The sequence below is a fragment of the Anopheles merus genome, chromosome X, assembly GCF_017562075.2.
Source record: "Anopheles merus strain MAF chromosome X, AmerM5.1, whole genome shotgun sequence".
NCBI lineage: Eukaryota > Metazoa > Arthropoda > Insecta > Diptera > Culicidae > Anopheles > Anopheles merus.
In genome coordinates this window covers 7,072,807-7,097,957 of record NC_054081.1, presented here as the reverse complement: position 1 = coordinate 7,097,957, position 25,151 = coordinate 7,072,807, and the positions used below count along the sequence as shown (strand labels likewise).

Here is a 25,151-nt window from a genome sequence, read left to right as displayed (position 1 = left end):
TGCACATGTACTACCGGGTATGGTTTGTTGACTGTAACTGGACCTGTACCGGTTCCAAATCCGGACAACTGGATCACTATGAGTTCATTTTCATCTCAAGAACATGTATTGGTTCATGGTTGGTTCCAAAGATTCTGTACCGTTATGGGTTCATAATTGGTCCTTAGGCCGGTATGGGTTTATGATCGGTTCCAGAACCAGTATGGATTCAGTGGCCGGTGTGAGTTCAATATCAACTCCAGTATAGGTATGGGTTCATGAACGGTTATCAAGACCGGTATGGGTTTATGATAGGTTCCAGGATCGATATGAGTTCCTGATCAATTCTGGAACCGGTGTGGGTTCATGAATGGTTCCAGGACCGGTATGGGTTCAAGATCAGTTCCAGGATTGGCATTAGGTCATGACCAGTTCAGATGATCAGATAACTCTCAGCTCTCAGTTACTTATCAGTTCCAGGACCAGCATTAGCTCAGTGATCAGTTGTGATGATCAGACTCCCAAGGGGTTGGATTTTGGATGTCAAAGCTAATAATTTCGGCGTACTCTTCACAAGAAAGGGGATCTTTGAAAATTCGTTGTGCGGCCCCATAACCTGGCCAAATTAACTAGCATATTCAAATCGCCTACCAATAAATAAACGAAACCTACGTAGGCGTGACATACAGATAGGTGAAACAACAACTGCTGGATGTCAACCGGTAATTCTACGGCCTGAGAAATAAGAACACCTCAAGAACCTATCGCGACGGACGATGCTGGGACTATATAGCACCTATATAGTACCGGAACTCACGAATGCCTCTCAGATATGAACACTGTCCAAATCTGACGAAACCCAGCTCAGAAGGATTCTTGGTCCCATAGTATGTGTAGAAGGATAATGGAGGAGCCGTTATAACGACGAGCCATACGAGTTGTACGGCGACGTCACTGTCGTACAGCGGATCAACCTCGCCAGGCTCCGGGTGGTTTGGCCATGTTGTACGCATGGAAACGGACGGCCCAGCTCGTAAAGTCTTTTCAGGCCGTCCACAAGGACAGAGGAAACGCGGAAGGCCCTAATTGAGGTGGCAATTGTTTTGGATGAACCGGAAATGCCGCGCTAGACAAGTAGCCCTGTGTGCAAAAATGAGCTACAAAAATTGAGCCAATTTTTTTTCGCGACATTTGTCATCCACGCGTTCAACAGATATTGTTATCGAATGGTGTAGCGGTGCATACAGAAAACCCTAAACAATATTGAATTTATCTTTTTTATTTCACACAGTTAATTGAAAAAAGGTATTAGGCTGAGGTTCATGAAAATAGCTAGTGACGCACTCGAGGGCTCAATGTAATAAAGCATAGCAGGAAACTATTGATGCTTCCTTGCTCTAGCATACAAACACGACTACCAACTACGACGAAGGGAAAAGCTCGGTTGCGTTGCTGGCTAGAAGAAAGCAAACTATCGAGTTAAACATGTTGCTTTACTTTTTCCTACGTTTGTTGCCAACAATTTCCACCGACAATGCACCTGTCGAGCACGCGTGCATTGTTCCGTGTGCGCCCCGCTAAAATGCTGCTTGGGGAAACGGTTCGCCCAACACTGTGACAGCGGCTGGAGAACCGAACCGGGCAGTATCTACCCACCCACAGGTGCGACGAACCGAAAGGGCAACTCAAGCAGGAGAGAGAGACAAAGAGAGAGAGAGAAAGAGCCGTACAATGGCTATGGCCCGGCTGAGTGCGGATGGTCCGTGCGCATCCGAACAACCGGGCAGGCCGACCATCTCCAAGACGCCGTCTCCCAGGGGCAGAGGCTCATCCGTCTACTCTTTCCGCCGGAGCGTAGAGATCGAAATTAACCGTTTCGCGTATAAAAACGTACCGGACCGAAAGCGAGCGAGAAAGTTAAGGAACGGACACACACACAGAAACAGAAAAAAAAGGAAGCGTGAGCGACCAGACCCGAAGCCGACGCCAGCGCGAGGTTGTCCGTGAAGTGCGGCCGTATCGCCTCCCTCCTCCTCCCATCTCGCCCGGCCCCGTCACTGGTGTGGTGCGTTCCCTTGCGTTGTGCTTTCACCGCGAGTGCTGTGCCCCACTGTGGCCATTCGTCGCCGTTTTGCTGCCGTTAGGCGTGCGAGAACAGCCTTGCGCCTTTTTTCGCTCGAGCCCTAGAACACACACACTTGCACGAAAACACACTAAAAAGGGATTGCCACCGCGCCGTCGTCGTCCTCAACCCCCTGATCAGCAGCAGCGGTTGTGTGAGTGTGTGTGTGTGTGTTGTTGTGTGGGGCGGGAAGCAGTACAGCCTATTCGAAGGAGCAGCGCGGTCTCTGACACTACACGCACGCCGGCGGCTCGGTCGGAGAGACACACATCGTCGCTCGCCATCACTCGGTGCCGAAGGGCACACACACACACGCGCTCGGCGACTTCCGGCTTCAGGTGCCAGTCCCCCCTCCCTTCACCTCGCACGCACACAGACGCTACGCCGATCGACACAGGAGAGCGGAAGCAGTCGGACACGGACGACTCTAGCAGCAGCAGCAGCAGTGGACGAGACGTAAGGCTCGCGCACCGGAAAAGCAACGCCACAGCAGCCCAAAGCCGCGCGGGTACTTCTTTTGTGTTACCGTTTCTTTACCCGTCTCCCGGCACTCCCGGAGCAGCAGCAGCAGCAGCTTCCTTGAGGCCGATCGTTCGTTCGCTCATTCACGCATCTCTCGCAACGCGCGCGTGTTGGTGTGTGCGTGTGTGTGTGTGTACACGCTGCGCGGTACAAGGTACCGTGGTGTGCAGTGGTGAGCGCTCCGTCGAAGGGTTTTTCAGTAGTGCCCCGGCCATCATCCTCATCATCTTCATCATCCACCATCAGCGGCAGGCAGCAAGGCATCAGCAGGTCAGTGAACCATCCAAGTGTGCGTGTGTGTGTGTGTGTGTGTGTGCTGTGAAGAAGAAGAAAAAACGTATCCATCCCAGAAATATCGGCTCTGCACGGCTGGCTCTCCTCCACCTCGCGGCGGTCCACATTTCCGGGGGCAAACAATGGGGCGGCGCGCGTACAATTTACGCGTTATTTTAAAACAAAAAAAAACACCCAATGAGACAAACACATCGCCATTCCAACAGGCGGGGGTGGAGGTGGCGCTTGTGTGTGTGTGTGTGTGTGTGGGTTGGGGGTTTATGTGTGGGAAGGCGGTGGGATTCGTTCACTCAGAAAGCCTACGCTTTTCCCTTTCATTACCTTCACAAAGGAGGGGGGAGGGGGGTAACGAAAAGCTGATGGAAAAGTCGCCCTTTTTAGCTCCCTTCCCGCCTGCCCTTCCGAAACAAATCCAGCCATTTTATTCCTCGGTGTGTGCGTGTGTGTGTGTGCGCGCTCTCTCCGTGCCAATCTGGGCGTCCCCTGAGAGCGGGCGGGGAGGGATTGCGGTGCGCCCCGCACATCACTCCGAGAGACGCATGTGCGGCAGCTTTCTTTTTTTTTTGTTGAACAGGCATTGTGTCCAGAATTAAGAATTTTCCTGTTTTGTTTAATTTGAACGATGGAAAATGGGGGGAAATGGAAATGCCCCGTTTTTCCCGACCATGCCAGCGGGGGGGGGGTGATGTGGAGGCGAGGTGCCGTACACACACACACACACACAACACAACACCAACCAGCAAGCGGCAGCTTTTTGCACATGTGTGCGGAGAGCGGTTTTTGCAGGTTAGGTTTTCTGTGGCTGTGGCCTGCTAAAGGTGTGTAGCGCAACACACCACCACACCACTACCATGACCATCACCAGGTGCGCTTTGTTTGGCAAAGGGTGTAAAGGGTATGCGGCAGAGGGGGGGGGGGGGGGGAGGGGCACAGGTACAGGAGGCTTCTCTTTTTGTTCTTATGCTGCACACATAGAGGCAAGGACTTTGTGTCAGTGTTTGTGTGTGGTGCGTTTTTTTGTTGTTGTTGGCATTAACACAACCAAACACGCAAAGAAAAGAGCCCTTTTTGTGTGCGTCCTGTGTGTGTGTGTGTGTGTGTGTGTGTGTGTGTGTGTGTTCGTTGTGTATGGAGAGTGCGAGACACATTGAACGGGTTTGCGCTTAAAACACACACACGTGCGTACGAAATGAAACAATGCGTAAATGTAGATCGCTTCCCAATGGGCAAGTTCACCACCCATAACGAGAAGAACAAACGCACGTACACCATTAAAATTAAACCGTTTTATGCGCGTGTGTGTGTGTGAGTGTGGTCGCGCGTTTTCTTGCGGTAAATCCATACACACACGCGCTCACACAATCCGCCCTCGGCCCTCCTCAACGGTGTGGTGTGTGGAGGCGCGCTACCACACACACACACAAATCGCAAGAAAACATGTCGGCGGGCAAGAAGAAAAAAAGCAATGCAGACAAGAATTGAAAAGCAAACGGAAAATGCTCTTCGCCTGGCTACACGGCACTTCCGGTGGTGCATGCATGCACACCCACCTCCACACAGCAAGCATATGTAAAACCCCGGCCGGCAGTCAGCGGGGGAGGGCGGCACACACGTTTGATGAATCAGCCTCCCGCATGCAGCCGGAAAAGTTCGACCACCCCGGGCGGTGTGGCCGGAAAACCAATTTTTCCATCGCGCGCGCACAATGTGCGCCGCAATGGCGTCCGCCGGCCGAGCACGCACCAGACATTTCTTTTGTTTTAAACCTGGTAAAATTCGAAACCGGTTCCGCTGCATGGATGGCGCTGGCCAGTAATGAAGGACACAAAGCACTCACTCACACAGCAGAACGCACATTTGCTGCGACTTGTTTCTTGGCATGATAAAAACCAAAAAAAAAATGAAAAAAAAAAGGATTACACGACGACGACCTTCAGTGTTCCATTAATGGCGACACGAGCGCGGGACACAACCTTGACCCGTGGTGCACAAAGAAGAGTTCCAATTTAGGAGTGGGGCTGGGAGCGGTGGTAGGTGCCTGTTGGAGAGCTATCCCCACCCCGCCTATTCCCTGGATGGGCTTGAATGGGCCGATGCTTTAAGCAAGAGCGCGGGACCAAACAACAACAACTAAAATAGGAAGAAGATGCATTGGTGTGCAGTTGGCTGCAATTAGCTTATCGTGTTGCCGCCAGACAGACAACTTCCCCTTTTTTAAATGGTTGTACCAGTGTCGAATGAATGTAGCGAAGGAATGAACTTTACGTTGTTTCTTTCGTTTTTTTATTACAAAAAAAAAACAACAAATTTGTCGGAAGCAATTTAAACCTTCTTGAAATAGGGGAAGTAGCAGTATTTCTTCCAATTTTCTGTAATTTGGAGCTATACATTTTAATCTAATTGCAGTGATTTCCACACAAATTATAGACAACTCCGATCCACGACTCCGATCCAACTCCGGCTATTGTTAGTCCGACTCCGATTCGGGAAAAATCCGAACCACTAGTTCCGCCCAGAGTCGGAGTCATCCAGAGACGCCCAGAGTCGTTCGAAGTCGTTATGAGTCGTCGGGAGTTAATTGTAGTAGTGCTGGGTAAATCTGAACAAACTTTGAAATGGTTCAATGAATCTGAATCTCGGTTCCAAAGAGTCATGAATATCCAAAAATTCAGGAATTTCAAAAGATTCACATATTTTGAAAGATTTTTTTTAAAGAAGGATTTATACATCTCCAAAGATCCAAAGCTTGAGTTGCTCATTATTCTTCTTGGTGTAACCACAAGTATCACGCAGCCGGATAGTTTGTTTTGCTACGGGGAGACGGTCCATGCGAGGCTTGAATCCACGAATGGGCATGTTGTTAGGTGGGATCGTGCAAATACAATGTTTTGAAAATGATACATCTCTAGAGATTCATGAATCCCTGGAGATATATGAATTTTTATGATTTTTTGAATCTTTGAAGATTTATTTATCTTTCAAGATTCATGAATCATTGGAAATTCGTGAATCTTTAGAGATTCATAAATCCTTGGAGATTTATGAATCTTTGAAGAGTTGATTAGAGTTTCGAATCACTGTAAGATTTATATGAATGAATCTCAACGAGAGATTTGTGAAACCCAACAATAGTTTGGAGTCATCTGGAGTCGTCTGGAATCGTTCGGAGTCGTTCAGAGGCGTTTGGAAACGGAGTCGTTCGGAGTCGTCTGGAGTCGTACGGAGTTGTCCGGAGTTGGAGTTGTATGGAGTCGTCCGGAGTCGTCCGAAGTAGTCCGGAGTCGTCCTGAGTTGTTTAGGGTCGGAGTTGACCGGAATCGGAGGCGTTCGGAGTCGTTCGGAGTCCAATTACCGACGACTCCGGGCTATTCCGGACGATTCCGAACGACTCCGGATAATGCTGGGCGGATCTACCTTCCGGAGTCGGTTCCGAAATTATCGGAGTCAGATCGGAGCCCACTCCGTAATTTTTGCCAACTTTACCTATAACTAATTCTACCCCTCTTGCCGTTAAGTCGCACGTGTGCCTTAGAGACCCGCCACATCCACACAATGTTTTAATGTCTCATTTTCCGTCTACATTCTCCTCTCTCATTCCAGGACTTCCCTGTAATCCTTCCCGCGCCCGTCAGACACAACAACCATCCGTAAAACGCTCTCCCCCCAAGCTCTCTCTCGCTCACACGCAACAATCGCACCGTCGGGCGCAACAACCATGGTGATGGATGCGCAGCCCTCGCCGCAAAATGTCGGCCGCGAGTTCGTCCGCCAGTACTACACGCTGCTGAACAAAGCGCCCGACTTTCTGCACCGGTTCTACAACAACTCGTCGAGCTTCGTGCACGGCGGGCTGGACGCGAAGAGCCAGGAGGCGACGCTCGTGATCGGCCAGAAGCAGATACAGAGCAAGATCCAGCAGCTGAACTTCCGCGACTGCCACGCCAAGATTAGCCAGGTCGACTCGCAGGCCACGCTCGGCAACGGGGTGGTGGTGCAGGTGACCGGCGAGCTGTCGAACGACGGGCAGCCGATGCGCCGCTTCACGCAAACGTTCGTGCTGGCGGCCCAGTCGCCGAAGAAGTACTACGTGCACAACGACATCTTCCGCTACCAGGACGTGTACACGGACGACGAGCTGGACGAGGCGGCCGACCGGGCGAACGGCACGGACGAGGACGGTCTGCACGGGGCTGATGGGGTTGGCGGGGTCGATGCGGGAGCGCTGGGAGCGGACGGGCAGCCGCTCGGGGTCGGCGCGGGCCCACCGGGTGCCCTCGCGACGCCCGCCGGTCTCGTCGGGGCGGGTGGTGGTGTGCACGGTCATCCGGCGGGCCAGCCGGGCCAGCCGGGCCAGGTGCTCGGGGCGCAGACGGCCCCGCAGGCCGCCCTGTACTACCCGTCGACCGTGATCGGCTCGGCCGGTACCGGGCTGCTGCCGGGCGTGACGCCGGGCTATGGAGCACCGCCGTCCGCTGCAGCCGCCGTCGCCGCCGCCCAAAACCAACCCGCTTCCCAGCAGCAGCAGCAGCAGCAGCAATCGACGCAGCAGGTGCCGCCGCAGCAGCAGCCGGCCCAGCAGCAGCAGCTGAACGGGCTGCACGAGAGCCTGCTGAAGAGTGTGGGCGGTGGGGCGACCGATGCGGGCGGTTCGGCCGCGGCTGCCGTCGCCGCCGTCCTGCTCTCGTCGTCCACCGTCGACCCGCAGGGTCTCAAGTCGAAGCTCGATCAAACGCCAATGGGAGTGCCTTCCCATCTGCTGCCCGGCCAGCAGCAGCAGCAGCAGCAGCCACATCAATCCCAGCTAAATCAAACTCAACCGCCAGCAACCAATCAACTCGGGCTGGGCCAGTCGCAACAGCCGCTGCCAGTCCAGCCGCAAGCAACCCAGCAGCAGCAGCAGCAGCAGCAGCAGAACCGCCACCAGCCGTCCGAGGGCGATGCGCTGAGCATGGGCGATGCGAGCGCGACCCCGACTGGCGGCGACGAACTTGGCCACGATCTGGACAAGAAGCAGCAGTCGCATAAATCCCATCAGCAGCATTCGCACTCACAGCAGCTGCACTCAAAGCAGCAGCAGGGAGGAGTGGCCGGCTTCGGTAAGCAACAGCAGCAGCCACAGCAGCAGCCGCCCGTCTCGCTCGAACCGAAGACGTACGCCAACCTGGTCAAGTCGGGCGTTAGCGCTGGCGCACCGTTGAGCTTCGCCTCGGCGATGCAGTCGTCGCTGAGCTCGCACACCACCTCGGCGCAGTCGGGCGGGCACTCGCAGCAGCAGCAGCAACAGCAACAGCAGCAACAGCAGCAGCAGCAAACGCAACAGTCGTCGCACCAGCACTCGAGCTACAGCACGGGAGGCAACCGACAGCAGCAACAGCAGCAGCAGCGTGACATCCTCTCGCCAGCCCCGGCCGGCGGTGCGTCCACCAACGGCAGCGTGCTCGGCGGTGGCGTCGGCAACAAGTACGGCTCCGACCGGCAGGACGATCGGGGCACGCTCGGCAACGGCGGCATGTCTCAGCAGCGATCTCAGCAGCAGCGGTCCATCCGCAGCAACGGCACGAGCAGTAACGCGATGGGCGGTGGCGGCCTGCGACAGCAGGACAACCGGCAGTCCTCCTACTCGCGGCAAAACTACAACGATAACGAAGGTACGATGCACGAAAAATGGCTACCACACACAATACCTAAACAATTATTTCTTAAAGACCTTAAATTGCACCGTTTGAAGTACATTTTCCCTCCCCTTCTTACGCAGATCGTCGTCAGGGATCCTCCGCACAGTTCGGTGACAACCACCAGCTGTTCCTGGGCAACATCCCGCACCACGCCACGGAGGAGGAGCTGAAGACGCTGTTCAGCAAGTTCGGCACCGTCGTCGATCTGCGCATTATGTCGAAATCGGTCCAAAAAATGCCGGGCGTCCGCACGCCGCCCCACTACGGCTTCATCACGTACGAGGATCCCGCCTCGGTGCAGAACTGTCTCGCCAACATGGTAATTTTTTACTTTTTTTTGTTGCTTTATTGTTGCTCAATTTTGTGTTGTTCCCAGTGCTGCAAAATGTCATGAGCATCACGTGATGATCACCCCAGAAAACAATTAACATATCCGCGGTAGCTTGATGGTCATTGACAACTGTGATGATCAGGGGTGAGACTCAAACAGTTGGTGGACCAATCACATGCTTGGTGACATTTTTTGTAGCACCCAACTCTTGGTCAGTCACTTGGTCATGACATTTTTCCGAATTGATAATCACATCATTCTTGGAATATACTTGGTGTGTGGTCCCAACCAACTAAATGAGCCTGCTTTCTCGCTCTGTGTCTGCTTTGATGGTCTGTCAGGTCAAACAAAACGAGAAAACATGCTCATTTTGTTGCATGGGACCACTCGCACGTACCGCATATCTGGCATGACTATCGTGATGAGCATCGACAGAAAATGTCGCGACCATGTGACTGATTAAGGGTAGGTTGCATAAAATGTCACCAAGCATGTGATGATCGTTTGAGTCTCACTACTGATCATCACAGTGTAGAGCTCGTGATGCTGATATGAGTCGGAATTCGTCATGACTGTGTTAGTGACATTTTGCCGAACTAAACACATTGAAAAAAAAGTCATGACAAAGTGACTGACCAATCGCTGGTTGCTATAATGTTACCAAGTCATACCGACTGTTGGAGTATCACCTATGATCATCACAATTGAGTACGTAACGCTGACATCGAATTTGTTTCAGTCAGAATTTTAACATTGACACTGACATTTTGCAGCACTGGTTGGACCTTTTGAATACTTTTGTGCGCCAATATCTGTCGATTGTTATATATGTGCAGTCGATATAATGCTTTTCCTGCCTTGCTAACTCGCCGCTTCATTTTATTTGCCTCCCACAGCCACTCTACTTCCCGGAGAATTCGCCCGACGGCCACAAGCTGAACGTGGAGGAGAAGAAAACGCGCGTCCGCGGCCCGGGCGAGGGCGGCAGTGGCCGCATGGGCAGCGGCGGCGGTGGAATGGGCAACGCCAACTCGAACGGTCCACGGTCGGGCGGCGGTGCCGGCTCGGGCCAATCGCGGCCACCCGGCGGCCAGGGCGTTGGCGCTTCTAACCGAGGCGGCCAGGGCGGCGGCGGTGGTGGCGGTGCCGGCGGTCAGCGCAGCATGGGCGGTGGCAATGTCGGCGGCGGCGGCAGCGGCGGTGGTAACCGGGGCAGCGGCGGTGGCAGCTACGGCCAGCGCTCCGACCGGGGCAACAACGTCGGCAACGGGCAGCGATCGGTTGGCAACGGCAATGCCATCAGCAACCGGGGCTTCGGCTCGGGCTACTAAAACCGGAACCCCCGGTCTGACCAGGGGGTGGGGGTGGGTGTTTGGTGGCAGCCGGCTCGTAGATCTCTCGCTCTCTCCTCCCCCCCCTCTCTCTCTCTCTCTCTCTTCTAGGGGTGTGTTTCCAGGGGCTTGTAGAACAGGGAGTTGGCTCACCAAGCGCCACCCTTCCCCGAGTGCTGGCTGGGAGGGTGGAAGAGAATGAGATGTTGTGAAGTGAACAGGCGGAACAATAGAGCCGCGGAGAGACATTTTGGTTTATTGTGCGCTCACACTCCTCCCCTCCACCCTGTTCTAACCGCCGTCTATCCAGCACACACTGTTCATCAAACTTCAGCAGCGAACACGTCGCATCGCCTCCGGGGACAACACATTTCGAGTTTCGAGGTGGCGTGACTGTGGTGACACCTTTCTTGATAGAGCAGAGTAACAACACCCCACAATGGCATCAACATCCACACCCGCACAGCCACACTGGAGAAGAGCTTCCGTTCGGATGATTCTTTCGATAAGCAATCGTGTTTTGTATAGAAGAAAAGGGCTTACTTTGCTAGGATTTCCTTTTTAAAAGACTATTCGTATTCCCTCCCCCCCCCCCCCTCCCTCTCTTTCATTCTTTCTGTAACACAATCACCCCATGTTTTTCAGCACCACGTGCGTGCCTTGTCTGTGACTTGGAGCACGTGGTGCCCAGACAAAGTGTGTGGACAAGAACTGAAACTATTAAGCGAACGGGCTCAAAACCCGTAGTGCTAAACCATTGTGCGAACAAATTCAAAAGCTACCAAATAACACACACACACACAAAACAAACACAAATTACGCACGCAGAAAACCATTCTCTCTTCCCCATCATTTTGTTCTTTCCTCCCTTTGCTTTGCTCCCGACAGCTACTTTGAGTCCGAATTGTGACACTGAAACCAACCTAAAACGCTGCTTCCTTCCCGGGGTCGGTGCGATTGTGCGGAAAATAAGTATAGGAATAAAAACAGACACACCGAAACGCAAAACAGAGAAACGGCAAATAAGAGCTATAGAAACTATAATTACTTGTAGATCCTGCGAATCACGATTAAGGCAGAGACTTGCACAGATGAGTGCTAAAGTGAGATGGAGAGAGAGAGAGAAAGAGAGACAGAGTGAGTGAGAAACGAAAGGCAAGAGCATAAACAGTAAGATAAACCTATACTAAACACAAAAAAACAAAAAAAAAACAACCGTCAAGTAGTAATGTGTAAAGAAGGGCGCTCGACTTTTCCGGCCTGCTAAGAAAAGAAAATAAGTGTAGAATGGTGTAACACAGGATAAGCAGGGCTGGCTTTTTCTAGGAAAAAGCGAAACACATACGCCTGGTATTCGCGCTCCCCCCACTCCCTGTTCCACTCGCAACGCACCCCCCACACTGAAGCGCAACACGCGCGGCGGAGCCTCCGCGTACATACGCACCCGCACAGTTCCCCTGTTTCCAGGGAGAGAAAAGCTCTAGCGCATTTCGCCACTGTGTTGTGTCTCCCCTCTCTGCGGCCGAATTGCTGTGGGTGGTACAGTTTGGCCCGTCGTGTGTCCGTGTGTGGGGGTGTGTGATGCTGATAAAGGACGCTGCCAGGCTGCCAGCGGCCGTTTGCTTCGGTTTTCCGTTGAAATGTTTTGTTTTTCTTTTCTTCTAAATTTCCTCCCTCTGCGCGGGAAAAGAAAACAACACAGATCGCTGCAAAGAAAGCCACACAGTGGAAAAGGTAGAGAGAAAAAAAAGAGAGAGAGAAAGAGATAAAGAGAAAGAGAAAGATGCTCTAGGAAAACAAAAACAGACATATAGAATAACAGCAGGCAACTTTTCTATTTCTTTCTACATTTTCTTTCAGTATGGCAGTGTAAATTAAAACACAAAAGAAACGTGAAAACAAACTACATTACAAGTACAACTGGCCGCCTTGAGGAAGGGACCGGCCACAACTGGGTTCCCTTTCCGCGGTGGACTGGTACCATTGTGAAGAAATGTAACAAACAAACAGAAACAAACAGAAAGTGACAAAAAAAAACAAAAGCAACAAACAGAAACTTACAAAAAAAATAACAAAACAAAAGTGACAAACAGAAGGTAACAGAAACTAAAGAGAAAGGCAAATACTAAATAGTTCTTACTTAATTTTCTTTACCCCTTTTTTGTGTGCAGTATAATCGAGCCGAGGATCACGAAAGAAGATTGATAAGGCAGAACAAACAAACGCAGAAACCCACAAACACACACACACACACACACATAGACCCCAGGATACGATTAAAAGATGAAAGAAACAAAAACGAAGATTATCTCGATACTTAACATTAAGTTAAACGCAGACTAAACATTGTGGAAATAGTTTGATCAATTGTGTAGTAGTATCAGTGAATATTAAGTTATAAATGTGTTTTTTTATACTATATGCTAGTATTTCGCCTTTTCCGGCTAAGCGAATAAATGATGGGATTAATAGTAATACCTGCTGATTTAACGGTGGTGAGCGTGTTGATCCATTTTTCATCGAGTGGTAGTGGAAATATCAATATTTGGGCGCAAAATATAAAATGTCCCACTTGCCCAGGTAAAGAAGGGGCGAGCTCCAGGATCGGTTTAGGTTCGGGATGTTGGTCCCGGGATGGGTAAGTTTGGGTTCAACTCCAGTGCAAGGCGCCAATTTCCACAGCCAGGACTGATTTAGATTCGGATTCGATTCTAGGATTGCTATAAGAATGTAGAAGTGTTCAAGAATCGAATGGTTGTGTGATCAGGACTTGTAGGGCTGTTATAAGTCAGGGACCAGTTGCAGGACCTGACCAGCTTCGGTATCAATTCCAGCACAGTTCCAGTCTTGTGGAATCGGTATCAATGTCAGGCGTACCGGCAAACCTTTTGGTTGTAGAACCTGACCAGCTTCGGTATCAATTCCAGCACACTTCCAGTATTGTGGAATCGGTATCGATGTCAGGCGTACCGGCAAACCTTTCGGTTTAGTTTCTCTAAGTTATAAGTTCGGGAGCAGTTGCAGGACCCGACTTGCTTCGGTGTCTATTTCACTTTAATTCCAGTATTGTGGAATCGGGATACCGGGAATCCTTTTGGTTTGGTTTCTGTACCTAGTGCTCCATCTCAAACGATCATCACAAATTTGCCCTCATAGTCCGGTAAACGGTCAGAATAAACTACTTCAAAGAACTCTGAACTTGGTCTTCCAATTTCTAATGCTCTCATACCGTTATCTAAAAATAATTTGACATTCCATGGGTAAGCGTGAGTAATGTCCGTCTTTTCGAAACCATCCACGAGGATTGCATCAGTTTTAAAAACAGCATTTCCATGTATGTAGGCACTGGTACTGGAAATGGACATTTTGTAACGAGTGTTTCAGATTTCATCAGACTGGCTGAGTTTGTTTCATCAGGCTACGCAACTACTGGAACTATGAACTAATACATTTATATCAGCATTCCGTTTTCGGTTGCACTCTTGAACTCCATTCGGACGGAAGCGGATTTAAATGCATTTTTGTATTTAATATAAAATCAAAATCAACCGAAACCCACCGTTGCTGTGGAGTCGTCCTGCCTGTGGCACAGTCTGTCATGTGCTGCCCGCCCGCAATGTGACAGTGTTCTACGTAAGCGGACAGCTGTCAAAACAGCAGTACACATTCCGAAGTGCAACAACCAAAACAATACGCCGCGTGTGTGTATTTGTGTGTGTGTGTGTCAGTAGTGCGGTCAGGAGGGTTGATAAAATTCGTTGAAAGCTGAAATGAAGGTGAAACCGCACAGACCGTCCACCGGCGAGTACGAGAATGGCCAGCCGGCACCGAACCTGCTCGTCTATCTTCTCTGGCTGCTGGTACACAAGCTCGTCACTATCGTCGAGCAGCTGATGCAGTCCCTGCGCCAACCGTTCTTCAGCAAACGGATCCGCATAAAGGCCCACCAGTACGCAGAGCACCAGCAGCAGCAACAGCTTCCCGCACCGGCGTCAAAGCTGTCGAAGGTGCCGAAACATCTGGTGGTGCTGCTAGGGCCGGAACCGCCCCTCTACCGCCAGCTGGCTCAGTTCATCTTCTGGTCGCTGGCGGCTGAGATCGAGTACGTTAGCTTCTACGATCACAACGGTAAGCAGGGTCAATCTGTACTTCCAGCCCGAAAAGTCACTAATTGGAACTCCACCCTTCCCTTTGGCAGGAACCATCAAGCGCAACTGCGAGGAAGTGAAGCGCTGCGTACGCGAAGCGCCGGTGGAAGGAAAGGACCGCATCGTTTGGCTGGAGCGCAGTGGCGGTGGATCGGAGGCGGACGCTGGCCCCCGGCAGCCAGTCGGGAGTGGCCGCACGGTGGTGGTCGGCTTTCTGTCGCCCGAGGACGGCAAGCAGGGGCTGGTGAGCCTGTCCCGCTCGATCGGCGAGTCCGTGCGGCGGCGCGATCTGTACGCGGCCGACGTGAGCATCGAGTTGCTGGACAGCCGGCTGCAGGCGGCGCTCGGGGCCGTGCCCGATCCCGATCTGGCCCTCTACTTCGGTGACGTGTGCTCCACGTACGGGCTGCTGCCGTGGCAGATACGGCTGACGGAGTTTCTGCCGCTCGGCACCCGGCTGCGGGACAGTACCGAGCGGGAGTTCGTGCGCTGCCTGCACCGGTACGCCAAGTGCGAGCAGCGCCTGGGCACGTAGAGGCGTGGGCCGCGGGCAGACCCACCAATGTATATTTGTAGGACAATGCAAAAGATCGGACAGCGAATTCCTTCACCCTCAATTAGTGAATTAGTTTAGCCAAAATAGCATTTAAATTTCTGTTCGTTTTTGGCAGGCGTTCAGAGGCAAAGACAACTATTTAGCGAAGAAATTCTTCTGTCCTTCTTGTTTTACTTGAGTCGGTTGAATAATTCTGTGAGCGAAAGGTGGGGGTCATCATTCCAGCCTGTTAATTCTCCCGAGCGAGCGTTCATCCCCAAATGTATGACATTACATTCAATGCAATGTTTTAACCCGAAATTGGCACCGACTGGGGAGCATTTAGCATTTAGTCTAAAAGCTGTGAGCAAAAACCACAGGGCAATTGTGGGGGGAAAATAAATCGACCGTACGGAAACATGTCTGCATGGTAGTGCAATAAGAAAAGAAAAAAAAATCGATTTAAATGCTAATAGCCCTACCGTATTCAACTGATGCGAATTTTAAATAATAGATTAACGACAAACTTAGCACCCCCGTTCAAACGGTTTAAATAATTCCGGTCGAAGGGAGGGCTGGGAATGCCGCCCTTGAGTGCTTGAAGTAGCGTCAGAATTAGTGATGGGGCAAATGAAGATTTCGTCGGAATAGATTCCGGCTAGCTACGAAGTTTTCTGGAATCGATTACGGAATCGGCTCCGTAATTTGTTCCGAAGTTAGCTCCGAAATCGGTTCCGTAGTTGGCTCCGGAATATGGATTGGCTCCGAAATCAGAATCAGCTTGGAAATCGGAGTCAGTTTCGGGATCTCCACAAGAATAGGCGTTTGGATCCAATGATGCTACGTATTGATAGCCGCAAAGAATCAAGATTTACTTGTAAACGATCCACTCTCATGGATATTCCCGGACTAATTTTGCTTCTGAAACTTCTTATTTCAATCCAAGAACTGATTCTCATGCCGGAACTAATTTCATTTCTGATTCCGTCATTCAAATTGCAATCCCCAGGTCCGTTCCAATTCCTGAGCTGATTCTGATTTCGAAGCCGATTCTAATTCCGGAATCGATTACGGGTAGACTCTGGAATCGGCTCCGGAATCGGCTACGGAGTCAACTCCGGAATCGGCTCCGGAATCAACTCTGGAATCAACTCTGGAATCGGCTCCGGAATCGGCTACGGAGTCAACTCCGGAATCGGCTCCGGAATCAACTCTGGAATCGGCTCCGGAATCAACTCCGGGATCGTCTCCGGAATCGACTCCGGAACCAACTCCGGAATCGGTTTCGGAATTGAATCCTAGCACGGAATCGGAATCGGATAGGTTCGATTCCGAGCTCCCACCACAAGTCAGAATCGATCGGTCCGTTTTCATCGATTTCCAATAGCTCCTTCTGTTGCGGACTAACCTTGTGTTTTGTTTTGTTTGCCACATCAAACGAGCACTTGGCTCGGATCCTGGCGCCCACACCAGTGTGCCGCTGGCAATGCAACAAACGGCATCGAAAGGCACGGTCCAGAGCCCGGTCTGTCTGGTGCAGGGCCGGGCACGGATCGTGGACGATGCTGCCCCGCTCCACTACGTGGGCCACTGGGACGGCCTGGGGCGGGCGACGCTATCGAACAACGGTCAGTCCGCCGTGGTAAGCTTTGAGAACCCTGGCAGTAGTCCGTCGAATCTTCATCTACCTCTCCCTTTTCCCGCGAAGCTAACGCTGAGCGAGCGTCCCTTTCGGCCGTTCCTGGTCGGCGGCCCGCTCGGCAGCGCGTACCTGTTCGAGCAGCTCCACTTCCACTGGGGTCCGGACGATGCGGCCGGCTGCGAGCATCTGCTCGACGGTCGGGCCCACTCGATGGAGGCCCACCTCGTCCACTACAACGCCCGGTACGGCAGCTTCGGCGCGGCGCTGGCCCATCCGGACGGGCTGGCGGTGGTGGCGCTGTGGCTCGATGGCGGGGGTAGCGCCGTGTGGCGCCCGCTGCAGCCAATCGTGCGCGCGCTGCGCCACATCCGCCGGCCGGGCACGCGGACCACCGCCCTACCCGCCGACTGTTTGCGCTGGCTGGCCGCCGGGCTGGAGCTCGGGCGGCATTACTACACGTACGACGGGTCGATGACGACGGCCCCGTACCGGGAGTGCGTCCGCTGGCTCATCTACCGCACGCCGGTCTACGTTTCCCCCCGGCAGACTGCCGCCTTTCGCCGGCTGCTGCGCCGCTGCCCGGCCCGACCCGGCGGCAGTCGTTTCGCTCCGATCACCAGCAATTTCCGCCCGGTCCAGCGATCGGCCGCCGGCGACGACCCGCTCGGCTTGGTCTTTGTGCGGGACAGTGTGGGCGCGGCCCGGCGCGCCAAACTTTAGTTCGCAGCAGGTGTATCAATTGGCAAGGTTTGTACGTTTTGTATGTTTTGCTCCATTTCTTTTTATTACTTTATTGTCGCTTCAAATAATAATTGGATGTGTAGGTGGTGTGCGAACATGATTAAGTATAAGCTTGGAGCGAAGTTAAGTTGTTGCAGGAAAATTAGATAAACAATATGTTTTTGTTTAACGCGCAGAACCTCAGACGGGGGCTGCTGGTTTTCCAGTGGACCTATTGTTGAAGCGTTGGGGGTAGACTGCGAGCAGATGGCGGTGGTGTGCACATACGCCCACGTGTCCTAGTTCAAATTTACAACATTTTAAAATTGCCTAAATCATTCAATTCTACTAAATTCAGTCACGCAAAATGATGATGATAAAACGAAAAGTTGAATAAAATAATGCAAATAAGTGTCAAATTGAGAAAAAAATAGCCAAGTTGTGATCATCGAACCGAGAAAGAGAAAAAGTTTGAAAGTTACGGATTGGGGCGAATCGACTGGTGTGTGTGTGAGTGAAAAAAGCAGTGATGGTTCGGCCGCCTGCTCCATAATGCGCTCCTCATGGTGCGCCTGCTGTACATGCTTGAACCCAAGTAGTGTGGGGTGTTTAGGGGTGAAGGGGGTAGGGAGGGGAAAGCGACCTCCATTCGTCTCCGCACTGTAAAAACCTAGCCCAAAAAAACCTAAATCCTAGAGCGCCATTTTACGTCCCTCGATGGAAATGTCGACCGCGCGGCGCGTCGAGTTCAGTCTCTTCTGGTCGATAAACTTCTTCAGATGCTTCTCGTAGCGGTTTAGCTTCTTCTTCGCAATCTGTACCACCAAAAACAACAAAAAAAGGAAAAACAAGCATTAAAAATGGATGGCAAACGGCACCCCCACACATACACACACACAAAAGTAGGCAAAATACACTTACACTGCTCATATCTACATCAATTTTGGATTTCGGCCGCACGATGTACTCCTTGTCGGATGGCATCGGGACGCGCGCCCGCTGTATCCAGCCCTTGTCGCCCGGTCGCAACGTTCCTCTGTAGCAGAGAGCAAAAGAAGATGAAAAAAGACGTAAAATCAATTGCACCAATTTTTTGCTGTTTCTTTCCACCCCTCCCCCTGTACGTACTTGTCCGCCTCGGTGAAGGGCAGCCCCTTCTGGCTCTTGCTGGTGGAGGCCGCCGAGTCCGGGGACGGTTTGCGCTTGCGCGGCATCTGCTGCAGGTCGCGCTGCTGGCGCTCCTCGCGCGTCATCGCCTTGAAGTCGGTGCTGAGGTTGAAGATTGGCCGGCACCAGTCCGCTATCAGCCGGCCGGCCCGGTCACGGTTCACCTTCGTTTCGTTCGGGTGCTTGTACAGATACATCACCGCCTTGCCGATGCCCGACTGCCGCAGGTAGGACCGGTCGATGGTAGGGAACTGTTGGGCGAGTGAGAGAAAGGGGTTTTTTTTTGGTCAAACCCATGCTGTCCCGACAGTAAAGCGTACACACTTAAAAAAAATCCCGACCTCGGTGAAATAAACTGCTGAAATCCCTCAGCCCTTACATGTGTTAGTAATATGCCAGATTAAAATTTGAAAATAATCAGTTAAATTAATATTTTATACACTATGATATTTGATATTTGAATAATTGCTTTGCCTGCAGCGCAATAAATTGTGTTTTAATTTTTGAATTCCTAAAGAGATCTGAGTCATGGGTTCAAACTCCGAATAGACCGTGCCTCCTTACGTATCGACGATAGGACTGACTATCCTGGTATGGTAACAATCAGTCACTGAAAATCAAGCTCACTTCACTAGTGGGTACAGGCAGGCCTTGACCGACAACGGTTGTTGTGCCAAAGAGAGGAAGAAATAGATCTATCCAGCTTATGTTCTCTAATCCATAAATTTTTCCTATTTTGAAATCCATTCAACATGCAGGGTTTTCCAAGAGTTCTAATAGCTGTGGGACACTTTATTGACTCTTTCTTACGTGAAATGAATTGAATGTAATGGGAATTGGACTCTATAGCACCCTTGTTGGACAAATCCAATAGGAGCCTGTCCAAAAAGGGTGCCATAGAGTCCAATTTCTAACATATGAAGTTCACTTCCAGTAGGATAGAGTCAAGGAAGTGTCGCACAACTGTGTGAACCCCTGGAAAACCCTGTAAGAGTGTACAAGCTGCACTAGTACTTACGTCCGACAGCAGCTTCAGGATGCTTTCGCGTATCTGCAGACACGGCAGCGCCTTGTTCGGTAGCGGCGCTATCCAGTCGGTCAGCACGTTCAGCACGTTGTGCTCGAGGAACGCGAGCTGCAGATCCTTCTTGATCAGCTGCGACATTGCGTGCTTCAGCATGGCGATCTTCTTCGTTGCCGGCTTGCCCTCCACGTTCAGCTGCCGGTCGTGCTCGGCCGCCTGGCGCATCTGCTGCAGCAGCTGCGCGATCTGGTCGTCGTTGTCGTTGATCAGATCGATGTCGTTCCGCTTGCGGCGGCGCGACTTTTCCTCCTTCTTCTTGGCCATCATGATGTCAAAGTCCGACATGAACTGGCCCCTGGAAGGGAGGGGGTAAAACAACAACAAACACACCATTATTTGATCCGCAGTGCGTTAGCTGGCTTCCGGAAGCCCTCAACGCCCGTACCTGTCGGACCCATCGTCCTTGATGCCGTCGTCGTCGGAATCGATCAGCGTCTGCTTGCCCTTCGCTTTGCTCTCGTCGCCGGAACCGGGCTCGTCCTCCTCTCCCTCCTCGCGCTCCTTGCCCTCGCCGTTGCCGGCGGCCGGGTCGCCCTCCTCGCCCTCCTCGTCGTCCGAATCGATGATGCGCTTGGCCGGCTTGCCGTGCTTGCCCGTGCTGCTCGGTCCGGCCTTCTCCTCCCCGGCCGCCATCGACGGGCTCTTGCTGCGCGAAACAGACCGCGAGCTGCGGCTGCGACTCACGCTACGACTGACGCTACGGCTCACGCTACGACTGACGCTTCGGCTTACGCTACGGCTCACGCTGCGACTGACGCTGCGGCTGCGCGATTTCGACTTGGACGAGCGGGACCGCGAGCTCGAGGCCGAACCGGAGCGGGAACGAGCCCGGGAGCGGGATCGCGACCGCGAACGGGACCGTGAGCCCGAGCCGGACCGGGACCGGGAACGCGACCCGGAACCGGACCGTGAGCGTGAGCGGGAACCGGAGCCGGAGCGTGAGCGGGAGCGAGATTGCGAACGGGAGCGGGACCGTGAGCGGGACCGCGAGCCGGACCCGGAGCGCGACCGCGACCGGGACGGTGTGCGGACGCGCCGCTGCGACGATAGGCGACTTCCCGAGCGGCTGCGGCTGCGGCTGACGCTGGCCGAGTGGCTGCCGCGCCGGTTGCGCGACCGTCGGCTCTGGCGCGATCGGCTGCGGCTCTTGCGCGAACCGGCCTCGCTAACCTCCGAGCCGCTCCGGCGCCGTCGACGGTCCGGCTGTGATGTGTGGCTGTCGCGCGAACCGCTCCGGTTGCGTTGCGGCGAGTGCATTTTCCCCTCCAGTCCCTCGGACGCTGCCGTCTCCTCCACCGTCGCATCTGCTTCTTTTTCGCTATCTACGGGTGCCGAAGGTACGGCGGCATCGTCCTGCTGCTGCTGCTGCTGCTGTTCCTTTCCATCGCCGGCATCGGCCACGGTCTGGGCTGTTTCGTCTGGTTGTAGCTTTGGCTCGACAGTAGGTTCCAGCTCGCTGATGGTCGTTTTCGGTTCATCCCCGTTTGGTGGTTGCGGAACCACGGCGACCGGCTCGCCGTTGGCTTCCATCGCGGAAAAGCCTCACACTCGATACGGTCTTGGGATACAGACGGTGTTGGCCTGCAGTTCTCGCTACTGGGGGGGGGGCTACTAAAGTGGGGGAGGAAATAAGGAAAAAAGGAAAAGTGTCAAAAAAAAAAACCGTATCTAAAATGACGTCCGTCGCTAACCAACATTGCTATCTGCGGAACAATGCAAACCGAAAGTAGTGCCGCGTACATGCACGTCGCATGAATTCGGCGAAATTGCCCCTTTTTGCGTGCTACCTTGACGCAGTTGCTACCTTGGCTGCAGCACACACGGCCACTCGAAATGTCTCTGTACATCCGGTGCCGAGCAAGCCAGCGACAGCTTGGGCAACGTTTACCCCGCAACACTTACCTACGGTCGAGCGAACGAACACGTACACTTCCAGCACGTTTCCAGCGGAAAATCAAGAAATGGCGAATCGGTAGGACAAGTGCCCCCAGAAACGCACAGCCAGCTTCGATTGAAAAATGGAAGATTTTTGCTTATGTTTTGGGTACTGTCAAAACTGGGCTAGCAAACAAAGTGGAAATCCCATAACCACTGTGTGAGCAGAGACGTCACCGCGATGACAGCCCGGTGCGCAAAATTGTGCACACGGTAACGGCAAGCTTTCGTTGCCGAGGCAATGCGACCGACCCTATCACCGTTCAAATAGAGCGTTTCTACATACACCGAGAGAGCAGCTGAGACAATGATTACAAGCATGCTTTGACATCGACTGACAGCATTTTAGGTGAGAGAAAACTCCTCGCCATGCAAAGAACGATGGAGATGAGAAAAATTTGAATTTGCAGTTTATGGTGAACGATCAAGTATACCCAGGTGACAACTGTTCTACATTTTTAGCTTAAACTCCTCGTGAACAGCTCGATTTAACCCTTTGCCTCATATAAACGCTTTAAAACATGGCTGTGTGAGTGAATCATGATGTGTTGAAGCGTTGAAGTTGTCAGAACTTCGGTAGAAGCCCGACAAACAAGAAGCTTGCAGTTTCGTCCTCGGTGTACAACAACCAAAACACTGAGAAGAAATAAACGATCTACCCAGGAGCACCAGAATAGCGGAGAAACGCATGGACTAACAAAACAACGTGAAAGAATGTTTTATAATATAATTTTTGTATGATACGGATTGAAGAGTACGTATGTTTTGTTTTCTGCCGGTAGCTTGTGCACACCGTGATGACAAGTCTCAAAATGGTACCAGAAAAAACGCTTCACTCTGACGTTTCAACTGTTATAATAAGCTTAAAGTCGATGAAATCGCCAGCTCTTTAAGCTAACTTTAAGCCTGCTCTTTAAGCTTCCAGCAGCTCGAAAAACGAAAAAATCTACTCGAAAATGTCACTTGGGTAGTTAGTCTTTTTCAGTGCAATAAGCAGGGATATATCCATCAAAAGCAAATTGAACTTTTTTGACTTCATTTTAGCGATTAAAACCGATTTTTTTAAACACCGTCCCAAACGTCTCATCTCTGTGCTTTTCGGAGCTTCTATACACAGTGGCGTGAGAAACCGGTTGTGAATTATCTCACAGCCATCTCTCACCTGCAGTCTCGGTGTATGTAGAAACGCTCATAGAACGACAACGTTGTGCGCGATGACGTCTCGCACGACAAAAAGTAGCTCAATTTTGCAAACAGAGCTACTTGTTTCGCACGACATTTCTGCTCCATCCGAAACAATCGAATTATCCAGTTTTTTTATGAGCCAGTTCAATTCTAAATTAAAAAAATTGAGCTCATTTTAACTGTGTGAAAAAGTTTTTAAACAAAAAAAGTAGGTTGACTGCGTGAAATGAGCTACTTTGATCTACGTGGAGTGAAATTTTGAGATACTTTTTATTGCGTTGACGTTGTCGCTCTATTTCTATTTGAACGGTCATGTCAGATGGCCGACTAGAAGCGACTGAATGCTATTAAACCGGAGATTGTTTAAATCGTTTTCCTACTGTGAGCAATTCCCGGTCTCTTGTATTCTGGTAGTGTCAGTTCCAGTTTGATTCCCTAGATAAGCGGTTTTCTAAACTTACAGTGTATAAGACGTTCCAAATTGAGCACGATCACAGTGCAACTGCGATTGCGAACACGATATGACATACTTTTTAATAGGTGCAACTGCGCTCAATTTCGACGACATTTCGAGAAATGTACCACTTCGAGCAAAATCGTTCGAAATCGGCTTTATTATGGCTGACAACTACGAAATGCGACTTACGTGAAAATTCAAGATACGCGTTCTGCTCGTTCGATGCGATTCCATCGGGCGCTGCCGTCTCACGCTATTTTGGTTCATATTGAATTGATTATTTTGATTATTTGAATGATTTAAATTGTGATTAACGATCCGACGGAATACATTTTTTTTAATTCGTTGTAGGGTAACTGTACCAGTTTTCGGCAGTGTACCTATTTTCGGCAGGGTAGCTAAAAACGTGAAATTCTGCACAAAAGTGGTAAAAAATTTCACAAAACACAATTTTATAGTGAAAGTGTAATTATTTGAGATTCACATACAAGTTTCACACCATTTCATAACGTATTTTTCAAAATATCAAATAAATTGTGCTTTTTTTCGGCAGCTTTGCTGTCAGCCAATGGTTCGGCAGGTTTTGTGATTAAGAGAATCAGAACAGTAAAACAATGAAAAGTGGTGTATATTAAAGATTTTATGCTTATTTAATTTATTCTAACTTGTTCGGAATTTTAAAATCACGATAAACAGGTTATTTTTCACTTTAAATGCTGCCGAAAATAGGTACACAGTAAATGTTCATTTTGACAGCTCAATGTTGTGGGCTCCTGCCGAAACTCGGAACAATAACACACTTTGAATTTGGCTGAATATTCCTTTTAAAATTGATCAGAACACTACAATGCGTATGTAGACACATAATATGACCTTTCTTGTACCAAATATCGCCAATTTTACGACAAACAATGCACTAACTTAAGAGAAAAATAAATATTTGTAAGCCAATTCGCACCGTACGCTATAACCATCAAACTGTCAATGGCTGCTCTGTTTAAACGTCGCATCAAAATGGCTGTCAAAACGGGCCAAAATAAGCAACATAAAATTATTAATTAAAGTGCTTTTTAACATCAGTATTAGGAAAGTAAGAGTGTAAAATTGCTTTAAACATTTTTTATACATATTTACATAGAAAATAATATTTTCTGACCCGTATTCGAGCTGCCGAAAATAGGAACACAACCTGCCGAAAATAGGAACAAACTGCCGAAAATAGGAGCAAAAGCAATGTTTGCATTTTTACGAATATTTATGAAAAATGGCTTTGAACCAGCAAATAAAAAATAGTGTAACATATTATGATAGTTTATCAACCAGAATAACATCACTTTCATGAAAAATAATAAAAAATGTTTATTTGTGAGCAGTTTTTGTGAAACTGCTGCACTAGCGTCCCGAAAACTGGTACAGTTACCCTATGACGAAATCACATGTTCGACGTTATCGTTTGCGAAAAAGCGTTGTCCACAGTCTTAAAGCGTATCTCGGAAGTAACCTGTATAGCCTTGATCATGATGTTTCATCCACAATTTGAGCAGCCCCAGCATTTCGCTCACCGGGTGCGGGTAAACGGTCTGATGATATAACACAAAGGGAAACGGCTGCACAAAGGAAAGGATGAGAAAAGGATGGTTTTGCAAACAATGATGGACTGTTGTCCTGATTAGCTATGCATATTCTGTTGATTGCATTTCAAACTTATGAGGTTGTCAAGTTTGAACCAAGAGTCGCTACAACACAATAAACATGCACATAAATCGGGAGGCCATCGGCTGTCAGAATTATATTGCCGAATTGAAATTTTATTGGACAAATCCACATAAAAATACCCGGACATTATGCCCACACACGAGAAACAACGAAGAAAAGTCAAAGGCAACAATGTTTGTGTTTGCATTTTTTGTTTTGTTTTGCCGTAAACTCTATGTGCAAGGTGCCCAGGCCGATTGTCAGTGCGGTCACGCGGCAAAAGGTTATTAGAGAAGCGTGCGCGTGCTGCTGCCTGCTTGCTTGACAGG

General features: G+C 50.7%; 4 protein-coding genes across 6 annotated transcripts; 3 read left to right on the top strand and 1 right to left on the bottom strand.

Annotated features, from left to right (window-relative positions):
* Positions 1-1,733: 1,733 nt before the first annotated feature.
* LOC121603766 (RNA-binding protein FUS) lies at positions 1,734-12,739 on the top strand. The gene is made up of 4 exons (XM_041904556.1): positions 1,734-2,893; positions 6,518-8,565; positions 8,673-8,911; positions 9,820-12,739. The coding sequence occupies exons 2-4, from the start codon at positions 6,633-6,635 to the stop codon at positions 10,252-10,254; spliced, it is 2,607 nt and encodes an 868-aa protein (XP_041760490.1). The 5' UTR covers positions 1,734-2,893; positions 6,518-6,632; the 3' UTR covers positions 10,255-12,739.
* Positions 12,740-13,739: 1,000 nt separating this feature from the next.
* Positions 13,740-15,355, top strand: LOC121587611 (dehydrodolichyl diphosphate synthase complex subunit nus1). Its single transcript, XM_041904568.1, has 2 exons — positions 13,740-14,382; positions 14,453-15,355. The coding sequence occupies exons 1-2, from the start codon at positions 14,025-14,027 to the stop codon at positions 14,935-14,937; spliced, it is 843 nt and encodes a 280-aa protein (XP_041760502.1). The 5' UTR covers positions 13,740-14,024; the 3' UTR covers positions 14,938-15,355.
* Positions 15,356-16,216: 861 nt separating this feature from the next.
* Positions 16,217-17,340, top strand: LOC121593967 (carbonic anhydrase 2-like). Its single transcript, XM_041916778.1, has 2 exons — positions 16,217-16,579; positions 16,646-17,340. The coding sequence occupies exons 1-2, from the start codon at positions 16,424-16,426 to the stop codon at positions 17,297-17,299; spliced, it is 810 nt and encodes a 269-aa protein (XP_041772712.1). The 5' UTR covers positions 16,217-16,423; the 3' UTR covers positions 17,300-17,340.
* Positions 17,341-17,342: 2 nt separating this feature from the next.
* LOC121593949 (IWS1-like protein) lies at positions 17,343-21,645 on the bottom strand. Of its 3 annotated transcripts, none has more exons than XM_041916752.1 (6): positions 21,453-21,645; positions 19,936-21,161; positions 19,485-19,845; positions 18,428-18,717; positions 18,221-18,335; positions 17,343-18,114 (listed from the first exon to the last, which is right to left on the bottom strand). In XM_041916752.1, the coding sequence occupies exons 2-6, from the start codon at positions 21,078-21,080 to the stop codon at positions 17,992-17,994; spliced, it is 2,034 nt and encodes a 677-aa protein (XP_041772686.1). In that variant the 5' UTR covers positions 21,081-21,161; positions 21,453-21,645; the 3' UTR covers positions 17,343-17,991. The 3 variants fall into 3 exon arrangements, with proteins under 3 accessions (XP_041772686.1, XP_041772695.1, XP_041772700.1); XM_041916761.1 differs by having other exon boundaries at positions 19,936-21,158; XM_041916766.1 differs by lacking the exon at positions 21,453-21,645 and adding an exon at positions 21,242-21,380.
* Positions 21,646-25,151: the final 3,506 nt, after the last annotated feature.

Coding starts and splice junctions, on each gene's coding strand:
- LOC121593967 (XM_041916778.1), top strand. CDS start 16,424: ATGCAACAAACGGCATCGAAAGGCACGGTCCAGAGCCCGGTCTGTCTG. Junction 16,580..16,645: donor ACAACGGTCAGTCCGCCGTG/GTAAGCTTTGAG, acceptor TTTCCCGCGAAG/CTAACGCTGAGCGAGCGTCC.
- LOC121603766 (XM_041904556.1), top strand. CDS start 6,633: ATGGTGATGGATGCGCAGCCCTCGCCGCAAAATGTCGGCCGCGAGTTC. Junction 8,566..8,672: donor AAACTACAACGATAACGAAG/GTACGATGCACG, acceptor CTTCTTACGCAG/ATCGTCGTCAGGGATCCTCC. Junction 8,912..9,819: donor AGAACTGTCTCGCCAACATG/GTAATTTTTTAC, acceptor TGCCTCCCACAG/CCACTCTACTTCCCGGAGAA.
- LOC121593949 (XM_041916752.1), bottom strand. CDS start 21,080: ATGGAAGCCAACGGCGAGCCGGTCGCCGTGGTTCCGCAACCACCAAAC. Junction 18,718..19,484: donor TCCTGAAGCTGCTGTCGGAC/GTAAGTACTAGT, acceptor CTCGCCCAACAG/TTCCCTACCATCGACCGGTC. Junction 18,115..18,220: donor TTGATGTAGATATGAGCAGT/GTAAGTGTATTT, acceptor TTGGTGGTACAG/ATTGCGAAGAAGAAGCTAAA.
- LOC121587611 (XM_041904568.1), top strand. CDS start 14,025: ATGAAGGTGAAACCGCACAGACCGTCCACCGGCGAGTACGAGAATGGC. Junction 14,383..14,452: donor TAGCTTCTACGATCACAACG/GTAAGCAGGGTC, acceptor TCCCTTTGGCAG/GAACCATCAAGCGCAACTGC.